This window comes from Solea senegalensis, linkage group LG12, assembly GCF_019176455.1.
Source record: "Solea senegalensis isolate Sse05_10M linkage group LG12, IFAPA_SoseM_1, whole genome shotgun sequence".
In the NCBI taxonomy this organism is placed as follows: Eukaryota; Metazoa; Chordata; class Actinopteri; order Pleuronectiformes; family Soleidae; genus Solea; species Solea senegalensis.
Window position 1 is genome coordinate 22564565 of NC_058032.1, and position 24565 is coordinate 22589129.

The 24565-nt window shown below is 39.0% G+C and overlaps 1 protein-coding gene across 1 annotated transcript in view; it reads right to left on the reverse strand.

Moving 5' to 3' along the window:
• The window catches only part of LOC122778828 (nuclear factor of activated T-cells, cytoplasmic 3-like), a 33721-nt gene that overhangs the window by 7791 nt on the left and 1365 nt on the right, over positions 1 to 24565 (reverse strand). Inside the window, exons 2-3 of the mRNA XM_044040930.1 lie at positions 8379 to 9561; positions 4014 to 4176 (exon numbers count right to left, since the gene is read on the reverse strand). Of these exons, the coding sequence (XP_043896865.1) occupies positions 4014 to 4176; positions 8379 to 9561 (1346 nt within the window). The remainder of the gene's footprint in view (positions 1 to 4013; positions 4177 to 8378; positions 9562 to 24565) is intronic.

The following is a 24565-nucleotide window of genomic DNA, read 5'->3' on the forward strand; positions in this document are numbered from 1 at the left end:
TGTCAGCTAGACTTTGCAAAGTATAGGTTGAGTCAGTACGAGTGAGGCCAAAACATCACAGGTCTTAAAGTCTCGAAGAAGTTTTTTACTTGGTCTCGTCTCAGTCTCAGATTTAGAGAACTTTAGAATCTAATTCAAGACCTAACAAGACCATAATTTGTTTTTAATTTATTTGTGTGGATCATTTTTGAGATTAGATGGAAAATGTATATCTTCAAATGCAACCAATAATGTCAGCCATTTGTAGTTAGAATGCTTTGTCTTTGACAACAGCTGCTACCAATGCCTGCTCTCCTTCACACGATGCATAATGGAAAAAGTTAGGGTCATGAAGACCATGTCACGAGAAGAAGCTGTGTGTTTGTCAGGGAACACAGATGTCGGCAAATACAAATAATTAATTTACAAAACATAGTTTGAATGCAAACAGATACATGACAGATGTTGGTTACTTTACATTTGGTAATACAGATTAATGATGTAAGGACAGAAGAGAGACGAGAAAGGGCCGCAATGTTCAAGTTATTATTAACTTACAGTAGCCTATAAAAATATAAAGTATCCAATGTCCAAAGCTGCCTTGCGTTATTTATAGCCCCCCTTTCTTAACAAAGTTATAAGAGAAATACAAAAATAAAAAAACAACAGCATGGAATAGTGGGTAATAAAATAAGGTTATACTGTATATGAAGGCAGCAAGACACTGGAGCTTTAGCTCTCGTGTCATCAGGCTTTTTGGTGGAAAGCATCACAATGATATTGCCACATCACTTCAAGAGGTATGTACAACAATTCACAATATGAGGAAGAGCAGGAGACTTGAATTCATTTCATATCATTCTTATTGTAAAGATGTAGAATAATGTTAGAAAAGCTTTTTCTGTTTACTGTAAGGAAAAAAATAAACTGCTGTGATCATTTTAATCTACCCTATTGTTACTGTATTGAGCGTGTGAAAAGAAAAACACTCCACTGCTCCTTCCTCAGCCCTTTTCTCTTTGTTTATTTTGTTTTTATGTTGACAAAGCAGCTCAGTGGTGCACTGATCTGGGCAACAGTCAGGCAGAAAAGGAAGTCATCACCATGTCCAGATGGCAGTTATGGCGTCATCAGGTGACATCTTAACACCAGAGTCAAGACCCACAGAGAATGAGGGTTCAAAAGCCTCCTATCAGTAGATGGTATTTTAAAAGTATGAAAGCTACAACAAAGATTACGATGGCAACACACTATAAGACGTGTATGTACCTATGAATAAAAGAAAATGAGAGGGAAAAAATGGCTGCCATGTTGTCTCTTTTAGTCCCTCACAAGATTTTTCATCATAACGGGAAAACTGGCTGACCTGGCTTCTTCTTTATGTCAAATTTGGACAAAATGTTCAGTCTGGGCAGTGCATAGCAGTGAGGTTTAAAGACCAACAATAGAGGATTGGTTATTTAGTAAACAAAGACTAAGTGTTAGACCTGTTGGACAAGTGCTGATATCATCTATTCTCAGCTGTTAGTTTTATGTTGACTATCAGGGCTATAAGATACATGCATAGGAGAGACCCACATTATTACTAATTTATTATAATTAATCCTACATTTATTTATTTGTCAATACTTATTATTCTGGATCATAAAAACATGTCTTGACTTTTATATAGTCTGATACTGCATATGCTCTACAATCACCTAATAAAACAGACTTCCTCAGCAAACTCCCCCCTCCCTCACTTACAAAAATCATTCACCACCACAGTTTATCCGCTGCAAACTGCTGTTCACAATAAAATGCTGTCTCTGCACTTATCTTGCTCGGTCCATAACAACTCATTGCTGTTTTGTCATCTTGATCCAGCAAATACATAAGACTTTCAGTTTCAGCATAAAGCTTAGAACTGCTGAAATATTTTGTGCTGACAAACCCCCTATCAATACATATATTGCATGACTACCCCATAACATTAAGCAAATTATATTTGAATAATATACAGTTATGAAACACATAGAACACATGTTTGACCTAGGATAAAAGCGCTCAAGTAACTGCAAGCTACTATGACAAAATGGTTCCCTACATGGATGAGGAATAAGGGCAAGCAAGGCAAATGCTTGGTTAAAAAAAACAGAAAAAAAAACCTACAGCTAAATTATGCATTGTCACATATGGCAAGACAGCAACTTGGTCTAACTGAGGTTGGAATGGTTAATGATTGGCCTTGAGGGTGCCTGCATGACTGAATGTATGAAGATATAATCTGTTTCTGCAGTAATAAATGGTATTAACTTGAGCTTGGTTGTTGTTACAGGAAATTAAGTGTTTTATTTTGAATGTGTTTTTTTAAATTGCCATAATTTGTGTACTGTATATTGTATATAATGAGCAGTGTCTGAGTTAGCCAGGGGTCTGGCCTATGCCTTATCTGCAGTACTAATGAGAACACATGTTGCCTGTGCCCAGTGATGACAACATAAAAATGATTATATTGAAAAAAATGACACGGTAGTTCGAATGTATTTTGACACATCTTATCACAGGCAGGACACTGCATCATTTTTGGTCCTATTTTTAACATTTATGTAGAGTGTCACAGTAGTGGGACTAATAATGTACTATATTTATAGCCATGGACAAAAAAAAAACATTTAACAGTGGAAGCAAACTCAAGGTAATGTCTTTCCTCATTTATTTAGCTTTTTAAATAAAACAGTTCTTACACCCCCTCACACACCCTGCTAGTAAAGAATAATACAATATGTAAAAATCTTAACGAGCTGGTTGGACAGCTGACCAAACCGTCAGTCTGAATTCAGCCTTTGTTGAGTTCTGCAACACTGGTCGTGGCCAGGCTCCTCAAGCCCTGCCTTTATCATACACACAAAGCAAGCTTGTCACTGGCTTCCTAAAATATTAATGGGACTGAAATCGTCCACTATTGCTCTCTCTCTCTTTATCTCGCTCTCTCTCTATCTTTCTCTCACTCTCTCAGACAGAAAAGGAGCCGTGACTCTACATAAGCTCACCTACTCCCTTGCAGGTGCTATCGAATAACAAAGCAACTGACTGGCAGAACAGATCTCTTGCAGGCCTGCTTGCTTTCCTATGTCAACTGGTTAACAACCTTAATGTAGGAGAGGATCAATGTTACAATCCACACAGGTAATATGTTATAATATTAGGGCTGTTAAGTCTAAGTTCTAAAAATGAGCCTGAGTAAATCGCTACCAGCAGATTCAAAATGTCTACCAGGGAGTTTACTTTGTATTTTTTTCATTTATAGAATTTATGTCATAACAAACAGAGAGGATAAAATGTATTTGTGTCACATCCAAAGGGCAACCCCCACTCACTGGAAACAGTCAATCCTTCACAAGCCACTGCTTAATTGAACAACACATTTTGGTTCTGCATGATTCTTTATCTTTCTCGTGTGATTCATCAGTAAAGGCTGCAGTGGTTGGTGTGTTGGCTGAGTGCTTAATACAGAGGGAGTCAGATTGAGTCGTCGGAGCACAGGGTCTAACTTACACTGCACTCACATGTATGCATGGCTTTAGTCTGTCATGGCCAACTTAATAGAAAGAGTTGTTAAAGTGGTGGCAACGTGATGTCCGCCATTTATGGGTGCACACAAAAACACTGTGACAACTGTGAGATGGAGGATGGTGAAGTGTTTAAGGTTAAAAGTCTCAATGTGATTTGATTGGTTAGTGAGTGTGCTGGAATACTACTTGATTGGCCTGTTGGTGTTTGCACTGCCACATGAAAAGTGTTCTCCCCAACACATCTCAGCAAAGGGTCCAAAATACATTTCTGCAATGTATAAAGCCACCCAAAAAAGGTCTATGATATCAAAGTGTATGAGCATTGTTTCAGCTGAGGCCTGTTCCTTGTAAATGCATATCCAAAGCATGTCTAGTATCATGTTAGCAAGGACAGAAAATGTGTCCTGAACTGAGATGGCTGAGTAGAAGTAAGTAAAGTACCCAAAACATGTGAGACAATGCCAAAGCACTGTATGTTACCTTGACAACTGGGTGGCCACCAGACGCTGCTTTGATGGCTCCTCGGCTGCCCTCGGTCTCATAGTGTGCTCGGTGATGGGCTTTGGGTTGTACCTCTATCTTCAATTCATACTGGCCAAACTGGTTTGGCAATGGCCAATCTAGTGGCGGCAGGGAGGAGGTCCTGGGGAGAGAATACCACAATCACACAAACAGGAAGAGTGCCTAACAGGTCTATCATAAAATACAGCATCGTGCTAAAGATTTTCACAGACACTCAGTTGAGTCCAAACTGTTTGTATAATAGATAATAGTAATTATGACAGTAAATATGAAAAGTTGGTCCTGAAGTCTAAGGGGCTGTTCCAACGCAGACATCATGTCACACAGCAAACAGTTTTTTTTGGGGTGCATCCACATTGCATTAAAATAACTTGCAGAAAGTAATTCATGTCTTGACACTAAGGCCAAAGAAGTGGGTCAAACTGGTCTTTGCCGACTCTGAAATAAACTCCCAACATCTAAATGAAGCTCCTGAATCCATCTGTGAAGGAGAGGAAGCTCCAGGCATGTCTTTTTGGTGATTATTTTTCACCAAAGGCTGGTTATCTCAGCAGATCCCAGGTTTTCATTGCTCAGTAATGACTGAGGAGCAGGAGCATGACCTTAAAGTCCCTTCTATTTTAAACATCGCTGGCATTTTTCATACGTTTTTAGGTGCTGTGAGTGAATAGCCCCCAAGACTCCTCCAGGATAAAACATCTTATTTGTGATAAAAAATCCCTCAGAATTTCTGCGGGTTAACGTCTAGTAATGGTAATATTTTCCATATTTTAAAGTATTAAATACAAATTTCTTAAATTGTGACAGGACGACCACTCTCTCTACTTCATGCCTGATGACAGCAACTTCTTTTAAGGCTGACTGAAAAGTATACTAAAGCTGAAAAGGTGATATTCCCCTTTCATGGTCTGAGACAGACTTAGCCCCACTAGACAATGAATCACTGGAATGTCGACATACATTAATGCTCTTCTTGTACAAAACACTATTATTGGGTCAACTTGAGATTTTAGGCATGAATCACACTCTAAAGGGGACTTTTCTTTGTGAGTCTGCTGTGTGGGTCAGTGAGTGGGTGGCGAATGACAGTGTCAGGCAGTAAATAAATTACTGTCAGTGAGTGTATGTGCATACTGTACTAGTTTTTAGTTTATGTGCACTCCACCGAGGTTGGCATTGTGTGTTTTTCCTCCCTACCTTTGTTTATCTGTGAAGGCTACAATCATATTTGAACAGCTGTACTCAAAAAAACCTCAATGGTCTTCTTCACAGAGATACTGCATCTGTCTATCTGTGCATATTAGATACAGTTTCATTCAGAGCATTTTATAAGCACTGGCATTAGCCATTAGAATAAACCCATATGATGGCTCAAATATGGTTAATAATAATTTCTTTAATTATATTTTAACAATCCAAATATTCGACAAACCCAAACTTGTATTATCTATGACATTTATGGTGCAAGATGCCTATTTTAGGGCAGCACAAGCTATATTTGTCATCCAGATATTTTGTCTGGCAGCAGTTGAAAAACATTGTTTGTTTTTAAGCACTTTTGCAGCCCATGCAGGTCTGTCAATCAATCTATAGTATAGAATAATGCATAGTATAGGTTCTATACTATTCTATACTATGCATGTTAGGCCTGAGTCAGGACACTGGCTCTGTGCTGTTTCATGTACTGACGGGCAGAAACTTGTGTTGCCATTAACCATTGTAAGCTTTGTGACACTACTAGCATGCAAACACACAATCTTAGCTAAATTTTTGTAAGTTTTTTTTTGTTAAGTTTTTTAGTCAGCGTGACTAACTCTCCAAATTATTTATTTTCCAAATGCCTGTCAAGTGCTAGCTTTGCAAATCCATCTGATCAGACTGAATGCAATATATATGAGCGCCACGTTTTGACTGGAGATATTGTCTGACTAAACATTTTGATTGAAAGGTCACATATTTAATCTTTCCCTGCAGCTCAATCAAGCCTTGTGGTTGGAAATTTAACTCAGATACATGCTGATGAGTCAACAACATGACAACGACAACAAAAACGTTGTTTACATAAATACCAACTAGCCAGGTTGGGGAAATCATATGGGATTACAGACATGTATAAACTATGTCGCTTTTAGCCTGTTCATTTTCATCCTTTAGTTTTCTATGTTTATTTATGTGCTGAGCAAGTGCCATGATTAATTTATAGTAAGCTGTCATTTGTTGCAATATCAAAATGCTTAGTTTGTCAGTTTGATTTTCAGCCCTTATGTTCTCCTCCCAGCATCCATGACATAACCACCCAAGAAGTGGGGCTTTGCATGGCTGCTATGGTTACAGGAGTATAGGACGACAGGGGATGACAGAGGAAATATGAGCTTTGTGACAAAGCAGGGCAAGAGTGGCAGCCCACAAAGTGACATAGCAAAACCACTCAAATGTACAACATAGATGCTCCAAGTTCACTCACTTTTTTCTTGTTGTGTACTATATGTTTTGTGTGTAAATGTTCTAAATTGCTGCTGTACTATGTGCTGCTTTTGTTTTGTTCTGACCTGCCGGGGGGCTGTAGATGTGAATTAGCTATAAGCTCTCATCTGGTACAGTGCATCAAATTGTAACCTTTTAACGTTTCAACTGTACACTGTCCCTTTTAAATAAATGAAATGAATACAAAAAGAGTAGATTAAAAAAAACAACCCGTTTTTCAGCCTCCATATTTCCACTAACAGCATCCTCACCATCAAATGATTTTCGTCGTTTTGAATCTTCACGACGTGCAAATGAGAGGAATTTGTCACATTATACACAGTTACAACATACACTAACCTATACATACATTAATATCTAGATATATTCATATATATGGTTTTGTTGCAATTTTACTCTGAAACTCCAGATAAAAGCTTTACTAAGGGTAATCAGCCACACAATAGTCACTAAAAACCTACCAAACATTTACACGCAAATATTAAATAGGTGTGAGACATGAGTAGACACTTTGTCAAAGTCTGAAAATCCCTCCAATTTTGAATCCCACACTCTAACCCTACCACACCTGTGCTATCTGTTGAAAAAAAAGACACTATACCACATATGCAGGTACAAAGGCAATGCAACAACCTTCTGTTTCATGGCGGACAGGACCTTACCACCTAAGTCTCTACTACCCTGGTAAAGGAAAATGTGTTCTTACCTTTATTTCATGATAGCGTGAGTGACTACTGGAAGTACAGTGGATAACAGTACAGTAGTTTTAGTAGTGATGGCTATAATGTAATACTTGTAGAGCATAAGTGGAAATAGCATGGTTAACTGTTGTGTTAGACATTATTCAGTCACTGTCCTGGTGTGACTCTCTCGGGAATCTACACAGAGATGCAAAGATCAGTTACTCATAAAAAGTGACTCCATTATTTATGTCTATGTGAGTGACTATTTGTGTTGTGTCTGTACTTGTGTTTGTGTGTGTAAGTATGTGTTGACCTCTTGCCATATGTGCCCTAGTGCTGGTTTACAGAGCTAGGGGCCAGTGCACACAAACAAGGCCATGTCTTCATCTGCTGCACACATTGGAGCACAGGCCGCAGACTGCTCACCTACAAAACTACATGATGAGTTTCTGCTTGCCCACATCAGTCTACAGTGTGGGTATAGAGCCTGTGTTTTTGTATGTGTATGTGTGTGTTTGGGAGATATGGTATGTATCACTGTGATTCATTGCTCACAATTAAATTTGTTGTACTATATATTGTCATGAGTCAGATTTATACCACTCATAAAAGGCTCAAAGTTCTTTGCTAATGAACATTGATCTGCAGAGTTTTGTCATCGGGCCTATTGTTTATCTAACATGTTATTTTACACTAATTTACAGCTACAATGTTTACACTTGTCTCCAAGATCAAAAAAGATTTTCAATCTTTATGACGCCTCACATTAGTCAATAAATAACATTCTTCACCAAGGTCTATTGAATTGCCTTGACTCACAACAGACTGTTGTCTTGCTAACTTGTGATTAACTTGAACAATTTACAAATATACTGATAAAGAGGCCAGTATCACCAGAGCAACATCTGTTCTTCAAGATTTGGGATGTTATGCATCAAAAATCTTTCCCTGAATAAAACTGTAACTGTAACTAAATAATTTCTCAAATACAAACAAATTTCTTTCATGTCCTGACTGACACTTGCAAATATTAAAATGTTTGAATTTTCTACTACTGGGTCTTCTAGATCTGCTTCAATAATTTACTTTTTGTTGGATTAGGGGGACTGTATCTTATTGTATTAAGCTGCATTGGAAAAACATCAGCAAATTTTACCTGAATATAGGTGTATGACCGGGCTTGGGTTTATTCCATGAAAAGTGGGAGGGCACTGAGAGAAACTGTTCCCCAAGGCCGTCTTTCTTCAGGCTGTGCAGGGCCTCATCTGTGGGAGAGTCTAGATTAGGAGACATATTTCCTTGGTCATCTAGCCCTAGCTCCCCTTTCCCAGATTGCACAGTTGTTCTGTCCTGTGAAGTTTTCCTTGTCTTAGACGGGATGTCTGCCTCAGATGGGAAACACTGGAAGGGCGACATGCCCACTGAAGGACTACCAGCCCAAGTGTCCTCCGTTACACTGCCCCTAGGTGAAGGTCCTGGTGTTGGGGAGGGTGAGTGGTGTGGAGACAATGAGCCAGGATAACAAATATCGGCGCTAGAGTGACGCCTCTTCCCACAGGGTGAGGTGGGACGTGAAGAGGGCCTGGAAGGTGGCCGTGGGCTAAGCCAATTTTCATCAGTCACACTCGTACGTGGGGAGTGGCAGGGGGACTGTCGAGGTGAAAAGCTGACTGAGTGGGAGTGTTGCCCAAACGCTTGGTGGTGGTGCTGCCAGTGGGGCTGCTCCTCCAGAACTCCACCACCAGTTTGTGGAGAGGCACAGCTTGGGGAAGCGAGTGGGGAGCCCAGGGTAAACCTGGCTGCTGCTTCATTCAGCTCTGAGTCAACATCATCATAGACGTGTGAAAATGATTCACAGGATGAGGCATCAGAGAACCAGCTCCTAGAAGAGAGACTGCTGCATGGGCTTGGGCTAAGCGAAGACTCCCGGTATGAGTGGTCCAGCCGCAAATACAGGTGGTCTCTGGAGAGGGGCCTGTCACCATGATAGTCCCCATCTGGGCCATTGGCCTGCAGATCCTCCTCACTGGGATCGATCTCCTGCTGGCAGCTCGGGGAGATGGAGGTGATTTGAATACTGGGGCACTCAAAGGCCTTTGGTGCCTCCACAGGTGCAGAGGGCAGCAGGGGTGAAGAGCCATACTTGGAGTCTTGTGCCCCATAACCTGGAGGATCACATCCTGGTTTGTGTGACTGAAGGCGTGGGGAAGTGTTGATGATGTGGGAGTGAGACTGCATGCCATGACGGGGCAGGCCAATCGACTGGTGGTTAGTGACAATAGCCTGTGGCTGGCCCACATTTAGGATGTAGAATGATGTGTTGTCATCAGGCTCCAGATCTGAGAGAAGAAAGGGAAAGGAATATTAAGAAATGGCTATTTGGTGAATATTATATATAATTTTTAATGTTATAATTTTGCAAAGTGCTTCTTCGTTTGTTCAACTGTATTAATATCTTAAAGTCTTACTACAAAATCCTGATCAATAGCACATAGTATCAGAGTATCTGTGGTATACAAACTGTGCATTGGGTTAATATTCCCCAACTCTTTACTTAACTGGCCACAAAAACACGCACGCACACGCACACACACACACACACACACATACATACACACGAAGAAAATGTAAAAAAGCAATGCTGATTATCTCCATCCCCAGACAGCAAATCAGCAGCACTGGATCACTTGGATATCCCAAAAATGACCATGTGGTTGTTGTCAAGGCCAGATGTCCAATCTAGCAGGACAGATATCCAGTCTATCAGAGAATATCCCTCCCTTTGTGCAGATAAAAGTAGTCCAAAGTGCAGTGTATTACTTTAATTGCTACCAAAATGATGTGAATGTTTAAAAGTTATCACTATCGAAATAATATTCTTTTCAGTTAGTAAACTTACAAACATACACAGTGACCCTGATCTGATCTCAAGAAAAACACACAAACATACCAGACTAGGGGCACTGACATAATTGGGCATCTGAGTTAAATGTACAGACGGGATTAGTTTGGCTGTATTGCTGCACTCCTACAGCAAACTGGCAACTACAGTATATTTTGACAAACTAAATACAAACACAAAATACAATAAAACCATATTCAACTTAAAACTGTAGAGCATAACATTTAAATATAACTAAAATAAGACCAAATAGAGGCACAAATCACAAGTCATTGAAAGTTGTGCACTGCAGCTTTACTCCATAATAAAAAATAATCAGAAGAGTTCGACCTTAACTAACTATAGCAGGAAAATTCTGTCAATGCTACAATAGGACTAAATTAGAGCCTCTACAAGAATTAATTGGTCACAGACCCAGGTGAGGTTGCATTGCACCGAGTTTACACTTGCTACTGCACCCATTTTCAGGAAGTTGGCTGGAGTGTTGCTGGGTAGCAGGCAGTTGCAAAGGCAATGTTCCAAGAGGGATAACCAATGAACAGCACTACTCAGGAAACAAATTCACACAATGGTGCATGCTGTCGGCTGTCATCACAGCTAGCGCCAGCAGGCTATTTATACCAAAGGTCATCTGGCTCAGGCAGCATGTACACACACAAACACACACAACCACACACAAACAAACATACAAACGCCCATTGTCCTCAATGGCACTACTCTGTTGGAGGTTATTGACAAACTTCTATTGGTCATGCTCTGCTGCTCACATTGGGAAAAACCCCACCCATCCGCCCACCCTCCAGTGTTTCATATAAGAAAAGTTAATTTTATGTGCAGAGACCTTTGAAGAATGACAGATAGGTCAATCAACCCTACAAAATGATCGTGTTGGGCCTTGCAAAAATGTTCCACAGAAAATAATAAAATCAGGTGATATTACTTCTTTCCTATTCCGTCACATTTTGGCCTTTTAATACTATAGAAAGAGTGATATGACTTCTGTTTTCCGTGGAAGGAAATTATTAATATCCTAAAAAAAAAAGGCTCAGGGCAAAAATATAAGGCAAATAATATAAAATGTCTAGCTTAGCTAAAGCCACAAAAAATGTGAAAGTCAATAAAAAACCCTAAAAGTATGTACCTGCCCCAAGAAACAATAGGCAGTTTGTTACACTATAAATTATGTAATTTTTTTAGTAATGCATCAATATTTTAAAGACTTAACTGTCAATAACACATCCTACTTGCCCATGAAATGGTAACCACATGGAAGCAATAGGACAACTTGCTCAAGTAAGCCATTAACGCAAAGTTAACGAAAGGGTTTTGGGAGTACAGTGTGTACCTACAATACGTTTCTACCCTCCATCTCTATCCAAGAGCAGCAAGGTCTTTATTTATAGATTCTCAGCTTTGCACTGGCTCAGCCTGCATGTCACAAGACTCAGCAGTAGATCCTCTGACGACAGCATCTAACTGACTGACAGGGAGCAGGAGAAGGACAATGGAGTTGAGAGGAAAAGGAAAACTGCGCTGAAGATTAGGAAAAAAGAAGTATCTACTCACTCACTGAATTTGGAAAAGTATTGGGAAATACAATTAGCATGAAGAGAGAAAGGAAAAGAAAAAGTGAGAAGAAAACAGAGGGCAGGGCAGTCAGGACAGATACATTTAAGCTAATACTTTAAATAAAGACGCCAATGAATTTTTTCCAGATTTTTCCCCAAAGTGTTTTTTTAGTCTTCTTTCTTTCCTGGTACAAAAAAGATGGGACTCTATCCATAAAATTATTCAAAAAGAAAAAGGGACAGCAGTTTATGGTCTAAATATTTTTTTGTAAAGAAAACTAATAAAAAAACATACCTTTCAACTCATTTTGAAACATGGTGGCAAAGTAAAATGGTGGCAAAAATTACAATGCATTGTGACTTTCCATTCTCTGCCCTCACTGGGATGCCTTTCTAAATGGGTGAGATGGAAAAATCATCAATCCACCACAGGATTTACCTCAATTAGCATGGTTAAATATATATATTTTTAAAAGGAGAGATGAGAGTGGAGGAGAGATGCAGAAATAGAAAGAAAAGTTCAGTCAACACAATCTACCTTCATTTTCTTGTGAACTGTTTTAGCCTTGGGACAAATGACAGTTATTAAAAGTCAAATATATAATAAGTAATAATTAAAAGTAAAAAAAGTGGCTCAGCTAGTTGATCATGTTTGTACAATAGGGTGTAATAACCTTCCCTTTAATACATCAGTAGCTGCACAAATTCATGATATATTCTGTAGAGGTGCAGTCAGTATAATGATGACATCTCGCCAATTCATAGATGGATCTTTTTTTTTGCGGGGGGTTCCATCCAATCATCAATCCAGCTGCTGGAAACCAATGACATTACACACCTATTCCTGCATTGCCTGCCCTCTTTTAAACCATGTGCCACCATTGATGGGTGAATCTGGCAGCTAGCATAATCACTGACCTTGTCAGGACCAGTAACCCTAATGAGGCAGAAAGACTTAGTATGGTTATGGTTAAGGTTTGGTCTAACACTGTTTAAGCTGACCACATGAATGGAAATGGATGCAGTGTCCTGAGAAGAATAGCTACACAAACTGGTGTGTATGTCTGTGTTTATAACTCATGCTGTGGAGACAGTCCCCATAATGTAAATTATTACATTTTAAGGAGAAGATGTTGTATGTTTAGGGTTAAGATAAGGTTAGGGTTTAGCCAGTAGTAGTTATGGTTAAGATTAGAGCAAGTCTCCAGGAAATGAATGTAAGTAAGTCCACTGATGTCATGAAAACCAGTGTGTCACAAAAGCACAATGTTACAAATGCTGTTAAATCCTGTCAAATATAAAATCCCACTTTCTGCTTTCAAAACCATCAATCTGCTCATCAGCCATCTACCATTATCTAAACACATGTGTAAGAATAATCAGCCTCGAGCACACAGTAACAGTGAAAGCTGACATGCTTGAAAATTATGTTTATTCATGCAGCTTGAGTGTAAAACCATCAACAGACTTCTAGATTGGAGTCCAGATAATTTGCTCTCTGAGCTAACAAACAGGTTTACTTATTAGGATTATTTTCCACTTTCCACCCAGGTTTAGGCAAAAATGTTTTATGTTGATTTCTTCAAATCATTTAATTTATTGTTGGTCTCTTTCTGCTGCCTGCACGCATGTCACCCAAAACATTATTTAGACGTGTTTTGTCAAGTTTTTAAAGGGAACAATATAATGTGTGTCATTTATGCATGAGAACCTACAAAAACATTAATAAAACCCTTAAGACATATGGTGAAAAATAACAACTGCTCTGCTTCACGTAAAAAGTAAATAGACCGTAACAACAGTATGTGGGTACAGCCTGCAAGGATTACTGAGGTGTTTACAGGTTAAATAGATGTATATAAGTCGTGTTTGTAAGGCTTAGTTAATTGATGTGCCATGAAGAGGCATCAACACACATTGTGCATACATACACAAGCAATATTTTTATCTGCCGCATTCCAAAATCCTACAACTCACATTGTGATCTTTATGACTAAGGATGTGTGTAGTTACGTATCAGGCTTCCTTGCATGCATTTACTCAACAGAAATATTTATACTTTATACTTTTGATTGTGGTTAAAAAAAAAAATATTTTTCAGAGATTCTGAATTGAGCTTTTCGGGTTCACTGCTTAGCTGGAACACAAGCTGACAAGCAAGTTTGAACTCACACCAATCACACAAAATTATCATTTAAGACAGATAATTTAGAGCAGGCCAATCCCAAGCGCTAACTGAATAATGAGCTGTTGCCATAGTAAATCAGGTGCTAATCACACAAAGTGAGAGTGCAAATTGAGTGAAAGTTGAATTTTATGCTGGTAAAATGCTTCGTAACACAAAAATTGTAACAAAAATAGCAAAATATTGCCTTTAAGCAGCAAGTCGAGCCTTGTACAGTTTGCCTTCATCAATAAATCTTAATTTTATAATTTTAGAAATATTTTGTTTCAAATGGTGCAAAGGAATAAGATAATCAAGTACATTTCAAAACTGGAAAGACAATACTGCAATTGTGATGAACTTGACTATCCAGATGATTTCAACCAAATTATGCACTAGTGGGATACTGTTTAAATTAAATGAAAGAGTAACTAGGTGAGAGAGTAACAGAACATAGAGACAAGACTGACACTAGTCCATACACTCGAAAACTGAAGAAGAGGCTAACATGACAACACAGTCAGCTTAATCACCACATACTGTGTATTGCTTACTGCAATATCTGTGATGCAACGGCAACATGTCTAACCTAAAGAAACACAATAGCCACATTTAATGATAGCATACTTGCACCAAAGTAGTTAAAAGTAAGGAATATACAGCAATATTCACCACCTCTGTTGGCATTAGCTTAACATCTAAAAATGATTAATATGGCATTTAGTGCGCTAATACAGTATGAGATATTTTACTATGTCTGACATTTCCGTATCAAACCCACATTACAATGTGTTATGTTACACCTCCAAAGAGTAAAGTACTGAAAAAAAAAAAGTTCCAGGTACTGTATCAAACATGAGCAGTGCACAAACCTGATTGTGGATAATGATGATGTTTTAAAAAGATCACCATATGACTTTTGGGAAAAGATCACTCACCCTTACCCTGTAAGCTTCAGGCTTGTTTAAATGTTTAAAAAACAAACTTTACCTTTGTTGTACCTATCAAAACAAGTGACCGAGACAGTTAAGTAGCAGCCTTGCACAGATCAGGGTCAGACAGGGGACGACCATGTTACCTGGCCCACAGCCCTCTCCTTGCCCTGAGATAAGATTAGCCTGCTACCTAAAACCCTCCAATGTGGGGAAAGGGGTGGATGGTGGGAAACCCCCCTGTCAGAGCCAAAAAACAGTAACCTTAGAAATGGATGTCAGACAGGAGAGGAGAGGAACAGTTGTTTTATCAATGGCGCTAGTGGTAAAGCTCCTGTGCTGTTCCTGACAGCCGAGTGCCACACACACTCCTCAAGTGTCCATACATCAGACAGCCAATCTGGTTAAATAAAGATCTCAAAGAGGCTTTGCTGTACCTAAGCTAATAATAGTGGCACCTCTCCACGAGACGTTTTCGTAAAGTGTGGCTTGTTGGATGTTTGTGACACTGCACACACCAGTTTGTTGTTCTAAAGGGGAACCACAGGGAACAACCTGACCCACTGATGATGTGGCATTCACTTTGGCTCCTTAACACAAAGCTTGACAAGCTTCTGGCTGACCGTCACACAGCCTGGGGATTCTCCCTTGAGGGATAATCCAAAGTGACTTTGTTCCTCCCTTCTCCGACTCTCACTGAACACAAAGTGTGTCAGGCTCCTGTGACCGAGAATGACACAAGAGGCCACACTCTCTAAGAAAGCCCAGTTTACTACTGAGGGAGGGAAGGATTTTTTCCTCTCCCAGAGATAATGACACACACAAGCATTCTAGCGATGCATCTTTATATCCACATGTGGCATATACATGTGTGTTTGTACTTGCTTGCCTGTGTTTGTGTCTCTTTACCTTCATTTGTCTCTTTGCACATGCTGTCTGAGTATATGTGAGTGCACGTTTATGTGTGTGTATGTGTACCCCAATTCATATTACTGTCTTAGGTTACCCACTTGCCCCAACACCATGTGGTGCTGAAGCAGGAGGGTAACCTAAGCCAATGTTACCTTTGTGGTGGGCAAGCAGGTTGATTAGAACAGGCTCTGCTTACATCCACTGTACAGAAGCCTTTGTGTTCAGTCCAGTCTCCTCTTTCAGTTCTCTTAAAGAGCTGCTGACCAACACATCACAGCAAAACTGTGCCAACACACCATGTACTGTGAATAGGGCTGGGCAATAATTCAATAACAACATATATATCGTCAGAAAATGTTCTTCAATAGCAATATAACAAAGGACTAAAATATAATAACAAAGGACTAAATATATCAATATAACGTTTATACATAGCACAAACACACTATGACATATAATTACTTTTTTAATATTTTACCTCAGATTTGTGAAATGTTCCTCTGTTCAATCAGGAAGACATTTAACATCACAATGAACAGGTTTCTTCAACTTTCACTGCAGTGATTCCCACCGGAGTTCACATAAGCAAATGTAAATCCTCTACCACAGGTTTTCAAAGAACTGTGGCTGGCTTACTGCTTGCATTTCTAAACGCAGAACCTGTGACACATGTGCAGAGCACACAAAGAGCAAAATCCGAACATGAAGGAGAGTAGCACATCAGGATACATATACAGTAGAATCCTGACGTATGGTTCTCACTTTATTCTGATATGTTATGTAAGGGATACATTAAAAAAGGCTTCCTGTGTCGTCACAGCAGCCAGCAGAGGCTTAACAATGGCAGCCTAAGTCAAAGTTAACATATGCCAGTGTCTAAATTAAGCTCCTAATTATCAATCTCATGCTTGGATAACATTATGTGCTGAACACAGAGTGCCAAGTAACCACCTGAACAACGTATGCACAAAGGTCCCATCAATGGTTGTCTTGAGAATCAATTAATTCATTAAAAAGCAATTGGTTATGCTCTATTTATATGTACACATTGCCATTGCTATTCTGCTTAAGATATTTGGATATTACCCCAACCCATAAACACAAAAATGTGATGGCATTATACATAGTTACTCTTACTATGAATCACTTGCTGAACTACCTTTCTATAATGCCTCCTCCACCACGACACTGCCGTGGAGCTAACAGCTAAGCTAACAGATTTGATTGTTACTTTGCCATCTATAGTGTAGAACCCAACATTCTTCCACACGCTGTTTTCAGAGGCTTTTGAGTCACGGACCATGCAATAATTACTTAAGACATGCCATGTTTTTACAGTAGCCCAAACAGACCAAAAAAATTCCAATTAAGGCTGCAGTAAACAAACAAACAATACAAAAGTGGGGATTTAACTTTACTGGAACGCTCGAGGAGGACAGCTACGAGATGCATTCAAGAGAGTGACACCCATTCATCACTTCCTCACATGCACTCCAACCAATGGAACATTAATAAATCGGTAGTCATCAGAAAGTAGTCATCAGAAAATATTGTTATTGCAAACTTCCCAGGAATATTGTGTTAATATTGTAAGCTTTTACTGCACGCACAGCTAATTTAAATGGAGCCACTGGATAGAAAACAAAAACAAACCCTAAACTTATAAGACCTCACAAAAAATGGGAAGTTAATTAAAACAAGTTCTCAATAAGATAAATCTCAACAAAACAAGATTTTTCAGCTTCAAAACTGTGAATATTTTCTGGTTTCTTTGTTCATCATTAAAACTCATTAAATCTTTAAAAATGAAGACATTTGAGAACATCATCATTTTGAGGAATTTGGGAAACACAATCAACATTTTTCAACATTTTATGTTGAAAAATAATCGAGTGATTAATCAATTATGAAAATAATCATTAGTTGCAGCCCTGCTATGCTCTATGTACAGTACGTACAGTACATTCTGCAACTTTCCAACTTTAACCTGACTTGCAAAACTATTTGCATATGTATTGGTTTTCAGTACAGCGGGAGAGCTACATTAGAAGATTGGCCGGCAGGCATAAACAAGTGGCTTGATGGCCTGCAATAACCCAGAGTAGATAACATCAGCGACTACTGCTAGCCGGGGTGACATTTCAACAATCTGTCAGGGGTGATTGTGGATGTGCCTGAAAAATCAGCCAGGAGAAAGAAAAAGGGAAAGAGAGATAAATGAGTCTACTACAGCAGACAGCAGCACTGATAAATACAGAAAAAGGACCAACAATATACTATAGTTGGTTTGTTTGTTTCATTTAATACATGCTGGTTAAATTACACATCTCAGCGTCACAATAGTTCATAAACCTGGGTGAGGTCACGGTGAGTTGCCACTTTGTAAAGATATACAATAAGATACAGTATATAAGTATAATTTCCTGGCATTCACTTATCTTTGCAAAACATTACCTACACATTGAACACAATGTTGCTTAGGATAGAAATAGTGCAATGGAAGAGAACGTGACTGAGTTGATTGAGGTGAGGTGTCCTTCTCTGTTATGTTACTTTTTATCATGCTTGTATTCAGACCAACAAAGAACCAAATAATTAAGAATTGGCCTGAATTAACCAAAGGCAAAAGGAAAAGAAGAGACTTACGTACTCTCAAAAAAATGAATGTGTATACATATAAAAATGCCTCAAGTAGGGAAACCCTTCCTTGACATCTTTTTCACAGCTCTACAAGTCTATACATGTTTAACAAGATGACTATCTTACCTCAGAGACGCAATTCATGCTTTACTCCACTACTCACAATGAGCAGTAATTGATGTGCTGGTGTAGGCTATCATACGGTTACAACCTCTATTCACTTTTTACACAGCCGTCAAAGTCCACATGGTCCACATTCCAATTGTGACCCATGTAGTAGGATCCACTCGACCACATTGGCCCCAGTGGGACCAACCCTAACCCCACCACCCTTTTCAAAGTCTGACTGGTGGCTGATGAAGTTTTCCTTTTTTTCAACACTTAATACAAACCTTTTCTTTTTCAATTGCAAACCTAACTATCATTGTCCACTACCTGAAATCTTCATAGAATATGCCACCCTCGATCATTGGATATGCTGTATAATTGGAGTGGGACAAGAAAAACTGCAAGGGGCAGAGGTGTCAAAACCATGCATTAGCCTGACCGCAGTATAGCTTTGATGGGCAGTCTAAAATAAAATGCGATTCGGACGATCTTAATCCCTCTGTAGCAAGCCGCACCTCATAGTGCGGGACCACAGAGAGAAACAAAAAAAGTGGAACTAAATGCAGGGGTTCAACAGCTTTCCCTCTGGTGTAATGCAGCCTCTGACATGTTGATACAGCCCAGCCAGCGGTAGCTTCAGTTACACTAAATTTAAACTAGACAGATGCCACACATAACTACTCATGCCTCGCCCCGTGAAACAAACGTCTCATTCATCACAGTAGGCGCTGGGACCCCTTCCCCTCAGTTCAGTAAGGTTAGGGGGCACCCACATGGTGATCTAGCACCACATGTGGACCTCATGCATGACCGTCTGACCTATGACCTCTCTAGTCCTTTACACTTTCATAGAAACATCAGAATTTGAAGACACAGAAACGCTCACACATATTGTCCCTTTCAAATAACATTATAAGTGCTGTTGGTTCTATGTCTTTATTGCTTTATTTTCTTGTTCCAACCCTTCATATATATACAATATACAGAAGTTTTGCTATGACAGTGTCTTTGCATAGCAACATTTATCAACACTGGTAAAGTCTACTAGCTTTGCAGTTTAAATGGTAAAATATGAGAAAGACAAAAAAAAAATACTAAGAACATACAATGCAAAGTAAATTAATCTTCAACTGCACACTTCTCATCAAGTTAGTTCTGCGTGTCTTTGCGTCAGTGAAAAATGAAGAATGAGGAAAACTGAAATATCTTCTGTTGTCACTTTAATGACAGCTGTTCATTAAGTAGTTGCTTCCACTCCTAAACCTAAAAGCTAGATGCGCATACACAGATGTACACATAAAACACACCTGGAAGGAGTCTGGGAGTGCCATCACACTCACCTGGCGTTGTGGCACACAACATTCTTCCACTCCTCTCCTCGTTACGATCACAAAGTGCTTGAGCAGTAAAAAGTTGACGGCTGCAGACGTGCTGGGGTGAGAGGGATTCTCCTGCTCTAAGTAGGAGAGAGTCACTAGAACCTGCCGCCTGCCCTCTGCCACTCTCTTTGGGAGCTCAAAATAGTCCACCATGAGAGCGATGTAATTTCAGTCTTTCAGTCTTTCCCACGACAAGGACTGAGAGGATTGTGCTCGTGGTTCAAAGAAACAGAGCAATGACAACAACACAGACAAGGGCAAAATAGCTTTCCCTGCTATCTGCTCTCTGTTTGATCCTTTCATTGTGATAAAAATGTGCCCTGACAAACCCTCATACCTATCATCATAATAATGATAGAGTTTCAAGAACAAGAATTGTCACAGCACATTAGTAGAACTAAATCAAATTTGACTTGTTATTTAAAGGGTTTGATGACTGCTGGCATCTGGAGATTTCATTAGCTTTCTGATGTCACTGGTGGTTTCTTTCATATCCTGAGAAACGTGAGACGAGATTCAGAATACGTATGTGTAAAGAAAAAGAAACATAGAGATGTCTGGACGAGATGAATGGCTGAACAAAAATGCTGTTCACGTTTCACTTACCAGCAGCGGTGTGCTCCCTTCTCATTCATTCCACCATGCCATCTGAACCCCACATGGCATGCCTGGGCAAAGAGCCAGTAACCTCCACGCACGATGGATCCACTACTCCACCACCCATAAAGGCCACCCCCCCCAAACCATCTCTAACGCCCAATGATGCCACAACTCATGACCTCCATGAGACTATACTCGCCAGTACCTATTTCCACCACTCGCAGTTACTTCACAACAATCCACGACTCTATCCACATGAAACACCCCAAAACAACTCTAAATACTGTAGTACATATGCTAGGCCTCTACGTGGTGATGTAGCGCTGCTACACTACAACTAAAAATCAAATAGGTATACATTGCAATGTATACAATCACAGAAGGGGGACGAAGGAAATAAAATAAACGTTGCCATAAACAGACCAAACAATCTCCAAACACAAGAAGAGGAAGACGACAACAACGAAGACAGCAACAGTGTATGGTGTTGACTATGACATCATCAGTTTCGCAATGTACAGTATTGTACACATAGACGCAAGGGTGGCACTTTGAGATTCTACCTCGCTAGGAACCCGTAAAAAATAGCAGTTCAGGGATCCCAAAACGACTTTTCTGTGTGGCTAAAACGCCAACTCAATTAAGAAAACAGACTAACCTCGACTCATTTTTGTGTGGACACCCCCTAAAATGTTTTATAATTTGTATATACTATAAATCGGGCTTACCCCATCTGGTAGTATATATGAAAGCAAGTTTGAGGACACACATTGTTGCAGGCAAAATCATTACACACAAGTCACTGATAGTTTCACAATGACAGTAGCTAGGATTTGAGGCTGTTCATGTAGTTGCTCAAAACATGAGTTGCAAATCTTGAAAATGTTTTTTTTTTTTCCCCCTGCATATGAAAATCTGGTGGGTCACTTTGCTGTTTATTTTTTGTAAATATGTGCACAGATTTGAGATAACTGCCCTAGAGTTCTGACTCCACCGCAGTACAACAGGAATACAAATACCAATTATTTTCCGAGAGATATTTACTGCTTAACAGTTATCATTAAATAACTTATTGATGTTAAGAAAATTAGCCTGTACAAAATAAAACAAAACTCAGTATAACTTGTTGCTTTTCTCTCTTTAATCTTTATATGATGTGAAATCATGATTAAGAGCTGGGTTGATTTTGCTAGTGAAATGAATGCGCACATAAACTCTTCCATCAGTCCTTCCAGTTTTACAGCACAAATTAAATTTGTTTATCGTGTCATGTTGCTACGGACCAGGTCTCTGTGGTACTCTTGTGTACATTTGGGAAAACACACTCAACTATAAACATTTGTTCAAATGAAGACTTTTGATGATTACAGCAGAGCCAATGTTTGATCCAGCAAATATGATTACTAAAATTACAGTTGTTTGTTTAGTGTTCATTTGAACCATCCCTTTAGTGAATGAATTGACCGTATGTCACACTTTGTAATTAAGCTATGGGGAAATCCTGATTTGTTCAGTGCCTATGAATATAACTGAGGTGTATTTAAACTCAAACAAGATAACACTGAGAGAAGGGAAAGGACACACATACATAGTGCAAAGAACAGACACTTGGGCTCAGAGCATACAGGAAGCCAACATCCACTGCACAGCTTCATTAAATAATGTGATTTTAATATGAAGAGGATGTGGAATCAACTCAGCATAGCAAAAAGCTCACATGACACCCTTTTAGAAAGTTAAATAAACTATTGTAAAATATTACAAACTTGGATTCAGCTTCTGAGAGATGCTACCATTTTCACAAGACTAAAATCAAGACGCTGAGTGGATATTTACAGTAGAGGCTGTTACAAAAACAAGTCCAAACTTGAGCCTTGCCTTGAGAGAAGGAGACCAATGCAGGAGTGTGTAGGAGTGCGGAGTGTGATCCTGTATTACACTTTAGTTATTAATTTGGACAGGCACCTCCCCTCATGGGCCAAGTCATACAATCCAGACCAGATTAAAACCACTTACACAGTGGTGCTTTTATTCCTACCCTTATTCCAACTGCAGTTTTTCCTCTTGCCACATCTCCAAATTAAACTTATTTTTAATCAAAGGAAAACTTGATTTAATATTGAACAAGCCAAGCCTCCATGGAGACATTACTTTGCCCGAGTTTCATAAAAAGGAAATAGCCAGAGAATTAACAGGTTCTAAGGTTTAAACTCAGAGACGGGGGGAAAAAATGATGGTGCTGAAATGACCCTGGATGAACAGAGTACTTGGCAAATGCCACACATGCATTATTTGGGCAGTCAGCACTTGCTAATTACCTTACAGTATTTAACTCACCCAGCCTTTGTAAATAGTGTCCTTGAGGTGGATGAGTTGTCCACGCCTTTTTACACAGTTTTACCAATTCTCTTAAACAGTGTCACACACTCACCTTAATTGTCTGTATACAATACTTTTCATTTCACTGCAGCACCATTTGAATCTAGTTTTTATCCGTCTCTTTGTCATTATAACACTTAGTGCTCGCATCTGAAAATGTCTGCTTCACGAGTACCTGCTTTCTATCTAAATGATTCAAGCACATCATCAAATAAATAAGCACCAACTATTTGTACATCTGTACATCTTTACATGTACGTCTTTGCTTTTTTTCTCTTTTCCTAACATGCATTAACTGAGCAACGCCTGTTGTGTTTTCCCTTTGTATTGTCATTGCCACGCAATTAAGCTTGAGTGTGATTAATTACTATTTAATAAACCCAGGAATTGTACGTTTCATTACATTCACTAATTGTCTGCTAGTTTCTGACACAGCCTTTAGCCGTCTAAAAGGAAACTACCATTCTTTGATTTTTGTGCTTATTTGGCAGAGGAAGAGACAGATGTCCGTAACAAAGGTCCTCATTCAAACCCCCTGTGACTCAATCTTCATGACGGCATATACACCTTAAACTCTGTTTGAGTTTGTGGTAGTGTGGTGTTCGCTGATGCACATGCAGGCACCGCAATATACAGCCGGCTCCATTTCCAAATCACATTACAGGAGACACTTCTGGGGCTGACAGAGGACAGTTTAAGACAGGCTCAGCACATCATTAGTTACCTCTAAGAGGCGTATGTTTTGAGGTATTTTTAGGTCTTTTTAAGTAAAAGACTGATTTGGATTATATTTACTAAGGATGTACTGTAGGTTATGGTCCGAGGAAGCAATGATCAGATTTTGGTGGGGATCTGGATTCAGGATTTAACTTATGAGAATGAAGAGTGTATCAACAATGTGGGGAAAATAAGCTACCTTGGTGTCAGTTTGCGCTTACTGGGTGCTTTATCTAGTTTGAGTGAAGTGTTTTCATTGCTGCATCAGAATTCCCTGCCAAAATTGTAACTGATGTTTCATGTCTATTCTGTTTATGTCGCTCACATTTCTTTCATACAGAACAGTTGTGTAATTTAGCAGAGTGGATAAGTACAATAGAAAACTGATGACAGAATTTTTCCAGACATGTGTGGTTTATAGAAATAATAACATTTAGGAGTTATTGCCCTGCCTTTGTTGTTACTCCCACATATTAGCCGATTGAAGGATACACCTTGCTGGGGTAAAATGCAGAGGGTCACCTCATTTTCATATATGCCATCTCCTCTTCAAAGTTGACTGTGAGGTTAGTGTCTCAGTTTAAAAGGAATATTTGTATGTATTGTCTACAATTTTATTATTGTAATAGAATTTTTTCAAGCCCAATGACTTGGGTAAACTAGTCAAACTGTAATCAACAATATGTGGTAAAATCTGAGCATAGTTGTAACTCAACTCTAACATAAATATATTCAGATATCACTAAAAACTAATATCTTTCATGTTCTGATATTAGGTAAAAAAATAATATTTTTTTTACCAATTCGCCATTACATTGAAATCACACACATATACAGCATGCATAAATATGCAAACAATGTGTGCATAGGTCCACAAGTGGTTACTACCACATTCTACATAATCTAATAAGTTTTAGGATGCAAATGTGTTTTATCTACTTTGCAGAAATAAACAAATTATCAATGCAATGTAGAGCTGCAACTAACAATTCTTTTCATAATAGATTAACATTATCAATGTGGAGTATCAATGTATATAAAC